The sequence below is a fragment of the Dinoponera quadriceps genome, unplaced genomic scaffold, assembly GCF_001313825.1.
Source record: "Dinoponera quadriceps isolate SergipeBrazil2010 unplaced genomic scaffold, ASM131382v1 scaffold2600, whole genome shotgun sequence".
NCBI classification, from domain to species: domain Eukaryota; kingdom Metazoa; phylum Arthropoda; class Insecta; order Hymenoptera; family Formicidae; genus Dinoponera; species Dinoponera quadriceps.
The window spans coordinates 1,386,623-1,398,704 of NW_014556795.1; the positions used below are offsets into that span (position 1 = coordinate 1,386,623).

At 50.9% G+C, this 12,082-nt stretch overlaps 1 protein-coding gene across 1 annotated transcript in view; it reads left to right on the forward strand.

Moving 5' to 3' along the window:
* LOC106748152 (tyrosine-protein kinase Drl-like) overlaps window positions 1–12,082 on the forward strand; it is a gene marked incomplete at its 5' end in the record, with an annotated part of 90,924 nt that overhangs the window by 23,429 nt on the left and 55,413 nt on the right. The window contains one exon of the mRNA XM_014626396.1: window positions 6,443–6,570. Coding sequence (XP_014481882.1) covers window positions 6,443–6,570 — 128 coding nt within the window. The remainder of the gene's footprint in view (window positions 1–6,442; window positions 6,571–12,082) is intronic.

Below are 12,082 nucleotides of genomic sequence, written 5' to 3' on the forward strand. Positions count from 1 at the left end.
GAGAGAGATATATATATATATCTCTCTCTTTCTCTCTCTCTCTCTCTCTCTCTCTCTCTTATATATATATATATTGACTCTCCCGCGACTTTTTCCATCTCCGCCGATCCGCGAGACGTTCGAATTTCCGTCGTAGCCGGTGAGGCCCGGTGCGCCGTTCCCCCATTGGCTGGGTGTGTTTCCTACAGGATGTTGTATCCTTAATGTGTTTACCTTGGCTCCTGACCCTGATCGAACCCTCGCGTGTCTTCCCTTTGCGCGCCCGCCCGGAATATCCACTTGAAGAGCATCCTCGTGTTCCTCGCCGTTTAGACCGTAGTTAAGCGAATACAAATTGCGCAGCGTGCAATGTTAATGGATCGTCGCGTCGGCTCAGAAGCGAACACAATTCCAGAAGCGCACGGGAGAAGCGCGCGCGTTGCGAAAGCGCAGAGAGAGAGAGAGAGAGAGAGAGCCATTCTAATAAATTATGAGTACGATATTAGGGTCGGTTAGTTTCTCGCGCGAGAACGAAAGACAACGCGTTAATTTTGCGCACGGTCTCACGCCCCTCCCCCCGTGCGTCCAATTAACGCGAGGCCTGGGTTTTACGGGGGTTACGGGAATTTTCCCGTCGAAATCTGTCAGGTGTGTGACGCACGAAATCGCGCGGCGGCCGGTCGACGGATGACCGTCGTCGACAGACAAAACGCGGGATATTTTTTTTTCTCCCCTTACTAATTTATGTGTTTTTTTTTCCGCTGCAGTTCGCGTCGCAGGTACGCGCGGACACGAGTAAATAATTCGGGCACGGCCTCGAAAATTTAAACTTGGCAAACCGCTTACGCGTTATTGACAGACGGCGGCGGTACACACGTACGAAACGCAGTTACTCGCGCGCGCGCGCGCGCGTTCATTTCAAATTCAATTTAGCGTCGCATCAGTCTGCGATACAACGTCAATCCCTATGCTAATTCAATTTTCCCAGCACGATATATGTTTCTAGGATGAGACTTTCCGCCTCCAAAGTACGCCACGCGTACAGTCAACCTCAAATAACCGCGTCTTCCCACCGCGAGTTTCCGGGCATTCGGTTGAGGGAAACTCGGCATTTCGAATTCGTTAAGTAACGTCGAGGACGGCGAAACAGGATCCGTTTACGCTTCCCGCTACATCTGCTTTTTCAGTTCCCGGTTAACTTGTGATTCAGACTTAAACCGATGATAATGCAAATTACTATGCGTTTCTCTTCACGGTTAATCGTTAAATCGATGGTCTCGTGGTGGAAAGTTTTCGACTTGAGTGACTAACCGCGAATAGAAAGCCATAACTTATACATTATCCCCAAGTTGAGCCTAAATCGCAAGTTAACTGGAAAATGAGAAACGGTACCTTAGAATCGTACGTTTGAAACGTTACACTTTTAACCTGCGAAGATCTCCCGACTGGAATCCACAATATTGGGAAAATCCCTGGATCTCAGCCGGAGAAATTTTCTCTACGGATAGGTGGGCAGATATTTTGACGAAGTGATCCCCGAAGATCGGCCGGTTCTAGCCGGAGACAATCGAGGGTGAGTAACTCAGTGAATGAAATCGCGCTCACTGCCTTAATGCGTCGGCTGGTTCTTGATATGCCAAACACGACATTCTACTTAGCACCGTCAAAGCGGGGAAGCCTCTCGTAAGCGAAGCATCGCTCCTGAAGTAGCACCTATAACCCATCTTCCCCGTTCCTGCGCTCTCCCGCCGGGGAGAGATGACTCCCACGGGATAAGACAGGAGGGCCGCCCTTCTTCCTAAATTCTTCCTTCCGCGGTCTCGACGCCAAATTGATAGATCGCCCGGTGACCCGCCGTGATCTCGCGCGGCTGTCGGCTAGGAGATACGTCACCTGGGATTTTGATGGATCTGACCGCGATTTTATCACGCGCAAGGACAAACTGCGTAATAAAAGATAAAAATAAACGATATTTGTGCACGCGCTCGCATGTCCGCGCGCTACATCGAGCCCGGGATTTCCGTGTCCCCGAAAGATAGGAGGGATTTTATCACGCTGAGCGTTTTTCGCGGAGCGTCACGTAAATAAAACCGGGGGAACGAACGTTGTGTGTGTGATAATGTAATAAGTGCCGCCCGCGATTATATTTTCAAGCCCAAGATTATATTTCTCGCGGGGATCCTAATTTTAACGCGCAGCTGCGCGCGAAAGAAATTCCGTTCCAAGTGTTTTATCAGAGCGAGGAGTGAGGAAGGGATGTTTAATGTCGAGGATTCCGCTGACGCGGGAGACGTTGCGTTCCGCACATCTACGCGCATATATAGTTCGCGCGGTGATGTCGAAGCAAGAAGAATGGCAAGATTTTCGAACAAACGGCTAAGAATACGCACACTCTCGTTGCCGTTGCCATTGATTTTTCCTTGGACACGTGGCGCATGAAATAGCTCGATCGTGAATACCGCATCGACTTGAGACGCGAACACATAGGAGAGACCGAGGTTTATTGTCGCATTTCTTACATATTGATTAGAGGAAAGGGATATTTCCTAATATTTATAATATCAATATTTCGTAATATCACATACATTTTAATATAATTACGTATCCTTTAGCTTTCGGGAGAAAAATATTAGTCTCATATATATTTATACGCAAAAAAAGTTTACATTCACTTGAATTAACCACCTTTACTCCGTGTAAACGCGCCGGGAAAATAGTACTCGAACATTTATTTCTGGGGACGCGAGGTTCACTTTACAGAAAGTTTCGTGTGAAATAAACCTTACGTCCGGCGAGTAAATCTTCAAGTGCTTTTTTCTCCAGTGTAACCACATGCGATGCGTCAGCCACGAGCCCGTTTCACATACTCGACCGACGCGACAGCGAGCTACACTATAGGAAAGAATATACCCCGTTATTTATTGAGTGAGATACAAGCATCGTGACAAGCGACCCACCGCGCCTTCCAACCCCCCTCCCCCGTATGTGGGCGAACGCTCTCGCGAAACGAGCCGCGCGTTAGCGCGGCGCAATTACGCGTCCGCCTCCCCCGTAGCTTCCGTGAACTTTTCGCCGGGCCGAAGTTCAACGCGCGTCGTCGAAACGAAGATCCGGGGATGCCGTGAAAATGGAATCCACGGTTTGCCGGGGGTTGCGCGGGTCGCCGCTGTAAGCTCTCGGGCTGCGGCCGCAATCTCGCCGGCGTAATGCAGCGCTGCCACAACGCCGCGCAACCTGATTATGTCCATTTGTTGCCCACTCGAAACCCCGGGGCGATATCGCGGAACTTAATCCACCTGAGTTAGTTGCGCGTGTTCCTCGCGGGATCGGCTAAGATTTATCTTCTTGAAATATTTTCTCCCGGCTTTCCAACACTATCGAGTTTCAAGACTAACGCGCGCGCTCTGCGAGAGGGTGAGAGAGAGAGAGAGAGAGAGAGAAACGCTGGTCTTTCTCGGCACGCTCTTGCCTCCTTCCTCCCTCCCTCTCTCTTCCTCTCGAATGCAAGGTATATCCGCGCGAGGCTCGTTCTCGTTTTACGTGTGCGGCATTCCCGCGAGTATAGCCCGGATAGCGACTGATAAAGCGACGTATAAATATCCCCGACGACTTTGCATCCCTGGTATTTCGCGTTTACACGGCAGGTAATAGAGTTCCGTGTCCATCGGAAGCTCGTGATTTTCCGGCCGGCAGCGCGCGTCATCCATTCCGAGCGAGCGATTTAATTGGCTGGAACCGAGAACTACATCGTGGCGTTCGTAATATTGAAGTTTCCGTTGGAGAGAGAGAGAGAGAGGGAGAGGGAGAAGTCGTTCGCACGGTTTTCACGACGAGCCAGGTCCTCGATGTGAGAACGCGCGCGCCTGCGTTCACTGCGTGGCTATTCGGAGATTCCAGTGCGCAAATATACGTCTGTAATGTAACGAAGGGCACTTTTCGCCTTTCCTCCGCACCCCGGGTGAGAGAAAGCGCGGTGAAAATTGAAGTCACACGCGTGACACGCCTGTATTACGTAACGACACGCGCGATGAGCGCGACAGGGACACCTTAAAGCGCGAGCGGCAACGCGTTTGCTCGGTCAGACACGATTCTCCACTTTAGCCGGGCTTAAACGGGGTCTGATGATAAAACGGAATACAGTGGGATTAATTCGATTTCGCGGATGCCTCGCCTTAATACACGGCGACTGTCATTATCAGTTTCTCCGCTGGATGTTAGTCTTTCCGTCCGTAAGACCCGACGCGCGCGCCGAGTGGAAAGTTACTTAATCTTCTTACTACGCTTACCCCCTCGACTCCGCTCGGTGCCGCCTTAAACTTCGACTACTAGCATTTCAATGTACGTGTATTCACGAAACGCTAAGCTGTCGCTAAACCGTATCACGAGCGTTCGTGCGTCTCGTCTCGACGCCTCGCTCGCGAGACGAATGCAGATCGCAACACCGTCCCTCATTTACGAATTACAAGCCCCCCGGTTTCACTTTCGTTATGAGTCCTCGATGAACTGACAAATGCCGTGTGCTTGCACGCACATCGCGCTCGATCTGCTCCGTTGTCGGACGGACGGACGCTTTCGTCCTTGATATTTCTTAAAAGGGGGGAGAGACGTCGCCGGGAAACGGGATAATACACTTACCCGGCGTTCACGTGAGGTGATTTAATATTCAATGTACTCCGAGGATGAATATAGAAATGCGCGTCGATCGAGAAATTGAATGTCGTGTTACGGGAGAGCTTTGATCGTCAAAGAGCCGGAGACACAAAAGCAGTAGTAGAACCGTCGACAAAGTCAGACCGTCTTTCCTGTTCGTTGATACGGGCAGAAGTTTCCTGACTCCACACGGTGCAATCTTTGCTACGTAAGAACGTCCGTGACAGCGACGCATAAAAGAGCGAGAACACTTCCCGATAGGAACTGAAAGAATAAAAGAAGCGGAAGAATGCGTTGACAATTTTTTAACACGTCGGAGATAACAGCCGTGATTATTTGAAAATAATCCGTCCGTTGTAAATTGAAGGCGAAACACCCGTAGACTCTGGGAGAGCAACGACGAAGAAAAGCGTTGTAACGCGAGCGTTACAACGATTCACGAGGAGACGAAATGTCTTAGGATTTTTCCGCAACATTAATCCTTCCCGACGGACGTACGCATTTCCGCTCGCAGCGTGTTCTCCGCGTCGTACGGATTCGTAAGACACTTTGCTGCTTTTCTCCCTCTCTCCTCGCTTCTTCCTCATATTTCCTCCCTTTTACCGCGTTTCCTGCGCTTCCTTCCCCGCCTAGTGTACAGCAGGATCTGAATATTTCGCTTCTTTAAAGGGATCTCATCGCGGAGCAACCGCGCTCTCGCGCGCGGTTGCGCCGTCGCACGACGACGTCGGATATGACGATAGGTATCTGACAGAGCTTGTTCGCGATATCGAATTGCGTAGTCATACGTGAAGGCAGACGGATGACGCATCCGATCGCCCGAGGAAATTCAGATCCTTGTGTATCTATCCGAGGTACGAGATTTTTCGGCGGGCGGATACGCGAATACGCGCGCACGTGTGAGCGCGCCCGAGAGGAATTTTACAGATCATGATCCGCCGCGGAAAAGATGGCGGAAGATAGGTAGATAGATAGAGAGACGCACACAGAAAGAGAGAGAGAGAGAGAGAGAGGGAAGGGGATGCGTCGAGAACTGGAGAGCGAGTACCTGGCATCGACGGATCCGTATTATAAATCTGTCTGCACGATCCGCGCGGTTATTTCTTGGTGGATGTCCCCGAGATACGATTCCGCCGTATGGGAAATACGCCGGTAATAATCGTCGCATTAAACCTCCCCTCTGGCATGCTGATTTCACACGTTTGACATCGATATTCCGCAGCTGGAGCTTGCGATAGACATTCTTCTCTCTCTCTCTCTCTCTCTCTCTCTCTCTCTCTCTCTCTCTTTCGCCATATCTCGTTTCAAATTATTAATTTATATTTATAAGAGTAACGCGCGTGTGTGCGTGCGCGCTTATGAATTAGGGTGTATATCATCGTGATAGAGGAAGAACCGATATACTATTGACAAAAATATTAGGTAAGATTCGAGTTTGTCATGAACAATCTCGCAAATTAGAATCGACCGAATAAGAGTGAGGGAAGATTTTTCGGGGGAACGTCGCGGGGAAAATTGCGACCGTTGTAGACGACGACGATCGGCGAGTACGCGATTTTCGCGAATGCGACGGGCGAGATTATACCGTCTCCGAAGTTTTTATAAAAACGCATCCGGCGGACCGCGATACTTCATGTAAAGAAGACGCGACGGTGGTCAACGTCCTCAACTTATAACGAAGGGCTGCACGTGCCGTAGTTCGCGATCGGTCGATTCATCGGGGGCTAGCAGGAGGGAAACTTTGCCGGCGGCGGTGGTACAGCTTTTTCATAATTGATCGTCCAATCGATACGCTCCGCTATTCTGCTTTCAGGACTCGAGGCCGAGTTGTACTACGTGCGAGAGGGGGTGGTCAACACTTACGCGATGAATTTCGTCGTTCCTGTGCCGGCCAACATAGCGGACCTAGAATTTTCATGGCAGAGCCTCGTAGGACACCCGGTACGTATGCTCGTGAGAGAAAGGGAGTGCGAGAAAGAGAGGAAGAGAGGATGCCTCTAGCAAGATCGAACGCCCGTCGAAATTTCAACATCGCCGATTTAACATCCGTTCACCCCCCGTTCCGATATTTCTGTTTTCCCCCTTTTTTGCAAAACGTACAGCGATTTGCCCCTATAAATTCACGCGCGTTTTACAAACGTCACACGGACGGGGACGTTACACGGAGACCGGGGCTCCCTTCATTCGTCGCTCATGTCGAGCCTCCTCGAAATCCCCTTCTACGTCTTCTCGGCTCCCAAAAGAAATCACGATTCGCCGGGACGAATCCGTATCTGCTGCGGAGGGTCGAGAAGCGGGGTTCTCTCTCTCTCTCTCTCTCGTGCGTTCGAGCAAAACGTTTCCGTCGGCCATTAACGAGACGCAACAATGCGGAACAAAGTAAACACGTGACCCGGCTGGAATGGTAACACACGGCATCCTCGTTTACGTTCCGCTGCGGGATGGTGGCGGCCCGTCACGGTGGTTTACCGGGAAGGGGGTGTTCGGCGAGGGTTAAGAGGGGCTCTCTCGGCTCGACTCGCCGGGGGTGAAGCACGAGACGGCGTGCAGGGCTGTATCAATACTCTATCAATATGAAATACAAACAGATGGCGTGGGCGTGAAAGGGACGAGGCGAGCCGGTGCACGCCGTGCGGTTCGGTTTTGCGCTCCCTTCGGTCACCAAGGAAACCGTGCGCGCCCTCGAAGCCCTCGCGACGCGGCAGACGTGGAAAAACGTGAAAAGTCGCCGGCCGCGCGCGCTCTCTCTCTCTCTCTCTCTCCCTCGATCGTACGCTAAACGACGTGGAAATCGGCGCTGCGCGATCGCGCCGCTACGCGATATTTCATTCACCGCGCGACCATTGTATATATTAATCCCGGCCGATCGTTAGTCGATTATTTAGCCTCCCTCGCGAGTCGCGCTATTTTTCGGGAAATGTCCGGGGCTGCGGGTACGCGTCGCATAAATTAGCATTGGGTGTGCAAATTTGGATTCGCCGGGTTTCGTTATCGAAAATCACGATTAAAATCATGATACATGTATTTTACTACCTGAAATAATAAATGTTAATTTAAAGCAATTAGATAATATTTCAATGTATACGCGGTACAAGCTTCATCGAATTCCGGCCAAGCTCGTTTCACCTTACAGTCCCCTTCGAAGTGGAATAATTTTTTATTCCGGCTGTTAATTTTGCCGTTAAACTTTGGGCGTTACTTTTACACGCGATGCAGTTGGAATTTTTTCATTATTTTGAGTAATGCGTAAATACATCCTTAAGTGGTGTTGCAACGACTGAAACCGGGCGGAAATCCGAAGGAGCAAAGTCTGGAGGGTAAGCCGGGTGGCGGTACAACTTCTTGGCCCCGTATTAAAAACGACGTCTTTTGTTCCTTTTGCCGTGTAAAGTCGAACGGAGCGGAGCACATACACACACACACACACACACACACACACATACACACGTACACTTTCTCGAAACTTCTCATACAATTTTTTAGTTAAAGTTGTACCATTCGGTGCGTCTTTGCCAAGAACTGAACAAGCAATTTTTGTGGCTTTGACGACATTTTTTGGCATCGCCGAATAAGCGTTTTGTCGATAGCCATACCCGTTCGCCATTATTTCCCGCAGATTACATTGATCGTTCCGCGACGTTACGTGGTATATTGCAAACATAGATGGCAACTCTTCGACCTACAATTGAGCGGGAAGAAAATATCCAGACTTCAAATATTAATTATACACAGAAACGGGCAAAAACACTAAAGGCATCGCATTAATTCACGCACGGAAGGCGTGGATTACTAAAAGCTCCGCGGGAAGTTTACACGCGGCCGAATCCCGTCGTTACTTTTCCCCGAGACATCTCCGGATGATTACCACCGGGTGAACCGGGTGAAATTAGCGGAAATCTGACGAGCGAAACGCGAAATGGGAATTAAGGGGATGCTCTCCACCTGCTGGATCGTAGCCGCTTACGCGATCGTAAAGTCAGTTCCAACGACGCCGGGGAGCTCGTTTTTTGTCACCGGCCGCGAGTGTCGATGGCACTCGCGGATTCATTGAATCCCGAGATTCTCGAAACGAGTGTCCGTAAATGGCGGAAACGTCCGTGCTGCGAATCGCAGGTCCGTCGCACAGGACGAGACGACTACCGGGTCGCCGCTCTCCCATCGCGATCGTTGTGAAAGACGGCCGTTTCGCTCGCAGACGTACGCCCGGTACTATTACGGTGGGCGCTTTATTGTCGTTGCGGGGATACCGCGCCGGGAACCACCTTATCCCGCGGGGAGTGTTTCTCAGCCTTCCACTTTCGTCCGTTATCTCGTGGACCTATCCGTAGAGGTTCGTTAACCGCAAAATCGCGCCGTTTCCGTGATCACGAGGTCCGTCGTTTCGCCTTATCTCCCGTTCGCTTTCGATACCGCGAAAGAGTTTCGCTCGGGGAACAACGGCGGCCGGGCGAAAGAACGTGGTGAAGGGTGGACGTGCGCGACCGGACGAGAGAACGTGCACGGAAATAGATTACTTAATCTCCCGATGATTCGATTAAGTGCCGGCCGATGGTTTAATCAGTATTGGATTGTTTTAATCGCAAATGGATTGCGAAAAGAAACGTGGACAGACGTTGGGAAGGGAAGTTTATAGGGAGAGAGAGAGAGAGAGGGAGAGAAAGATGCACACACGGAAAAAAAATAATTATGCTGTTTGTTGCCAGAATAGAAAATATTCCATATTGTGAGTGAATTTCTCCTTAGGACGAATTTCTCCTTCAATGGGAACAAAACGGTGTTCTCGTACATTTAAGAATGTTTCCACACGCTAAGAGTTGTCCTCACGGCAAAATAATTTCTAGATTCAACGAAATAATCGGCAATTAATATTCTCAACGGATCGTTTTGTCGTCCGCATAGTAACTGACGGATTTTGCCGCGTCAAGTTTTGCTTCCTCATAGTAGACGACAATAGTGGTACAGAGTAAACGCACACGGAGAATAGAACCAATAGGAAACATCGATGCTATAAGTAGGAAAAGGCAGTTATGCAATCGGATCGTATTGTTAACGAGAAAGTAGTCCAGCTAAAAAGAAGGACGAAGAGAGAGTCTTACTTCGTCTTATTTCTTTTGTCTTTCGCTACAAGCTCGAATATCGTCGAAACATATCCGCGAAAGCTGAGGCGCACAATGCCCGGCGCTGTATTCAGCACCGCTTCGATTAAGCGCGCGCGGTGTTATCTAGTTTTATCACTCCATCGGAGCGAAAACTTTTCCTCCGTCGAGGGAGCGCCGTATCTTTCTCGTGATTCTGACTCACCGGAGCGTCGCTCCGGGTTGCACGTATCTGCGCTTTCTGATCAGCCGGAGAAAACCTCTCTCTCTCTCTCTCTCTCTCTCGGATATCGCGATCTGTATTTCACCTAATCCGGTCATCTGGACCGACGAGTACAACCGCGGTGAGTCATGACACTTTGTTACACCGACTTATCCGACGATGTCATCTATCGCGCGATTCCCCACGAGCGAATATCGATCGGATATCGAATAGCGGAGTGTTCTCGCGCATAATTCCGCCTGCGTCCCGACACGTTGGTGGTGTGCTGACGGGGTCGCGTCATCGACAACCCGTTGTTGACGACGCGAATAAGAAGGAAACGCTATTTTTCACTTTAAGATGTTTCATCGGCAAAGAAGATCCCCCCCCCCCTCCGAAGATGTCACGGCGACAGTGAAAAATGAAACGGGCACATCGGAGCAAAGAGAAAAAGAAGGGGGAGAAATAAGGAAAAAAAGATAGAGATAGAAAGAGAATAAGAGCGAAAAAGCGAGGAGAAAAAGGAGAGCGAAAGAGAGAGAGGGGGAGAGAGAGAGGGGGAGAAAGAGTAAAGACGGAGTAACGCGAAAGCGGAAGCAACTCGGAGCGATAGCGCGCTCCTCGATTAGGTTCCCCGCGATTCCCGGTGCGCATCGGAGAGCGCGTCGCGCGTTTACTTCCTCCTACGTCCGTTCCGCCGTCCCCCCTCTCCTCTCCTCTATGTTTTCAATTCGTCGCCTGCAGCTAACCGGGGGAGGTTATTGGTCGTTCTCGGCGGAGGATATAGACTGAGAAACGAAGTTTCTCATCGGCCAGGGGTGGCGGCGAATCGGGGATGATTTGTGAATCATCCACTTGTTAGTCGAAAGTTCCTCGCTACTTTTTCACCCCCCTTCTTCCCCCCCCCCCTGAACTCAGTGGCCGGGGATATACGGCGATGGGGGGATCGCGGCAAACGCGGAAGGGTGTCGCGCCCCTCTCTCCTTCTATACCCCGGGGCTCTCTTTTCAGACTCTCCCTCCACCCCTCCCGATATCCTCTTTTTCCTCCTTTTCCTCCCACGCGAGTCCTTCGCCGCCTTCTCTCCTTTATCATACATTTCGCGTTATTTTCTCTCGCTTTTCTACCTCCTCGCTTACACGTTCGCCTTGCTACTCCACTTCCGCGCGCTGCGTTCCCTTTCCCTCCTCCGCTGTTTCTTCTTTCCCCTCTCTTTCGCCTCCTACGTTTCCTCCGTCATCCGTTTCTCCGCTCCTCTTCTCCCCCTCGTCTTCCGTCTCCGCTCGAGATCGGGGGTTGGGGTGGATATAGGGTCGATTCGCGCCCTCCCCTGGGCGACAATTACTTGTAATACCGTTGGTCTCTCGGGTCCGATGGGAACTCGATGGGGCGTACCTCCTCGTAAGGAAAAAAGATATTACTGTAACCCACATCGAGTCCGGCGACACTCCCCGCTGTTGGGGAAGGGCGCGACCTGTCGCCCTTGTCTCATCATAGTTGACGTGTCTGATGATCTGTCAGGGTCCGTCCGCCCTTCGATCAGACGCGTGTACGTCCTGATGCCCGCCGTTTCTGCGAACGACGCACTCGTACAATTGGAGTGCGTAAACGCCGTAATCGTAGCGCGCGTTCGACAGCAAAGTAGTCGACGAAAGTTGGGATATCGTCGTGAAACGTCACTTTATTTATTTAACTGATTCATAAAGGACGCAGTTACACAACTTTAAGATATATGTATGAAAAGCGTCGTCTTCTCACGAGTGTTTCCGTGCGTGCTACACAGACGTGTAGCATATCAACACGCAGCTAAAACGTAAAAAGGATCCCTTAGGGAATCGTTCGACGATTACCGAGTAACCTTAACGCGTCCTCTCGGCAACGGCCGGAAGAATCGTCCCGGAATTTATGCGAGGCCGCGTACATCCGAATTCCTCCCCCCCTCTCCCGATCTACGGACGATGTGCGGCGCACACTCGACGGACGTTCGCTTCGTGTGTGACGCTGTGTGTGTCCGCGTATCATCGAAATTCCGGCCACTTCCGTTAATTAATGAAATCGAAGCCGCGACCCATTCATCACCGCCGATCGTACACGTCCGCAGGAACAGACGGGGCCGTATCTCGGGGAGCTGTTCTCCCCCTCCCCCCCCCCCCCC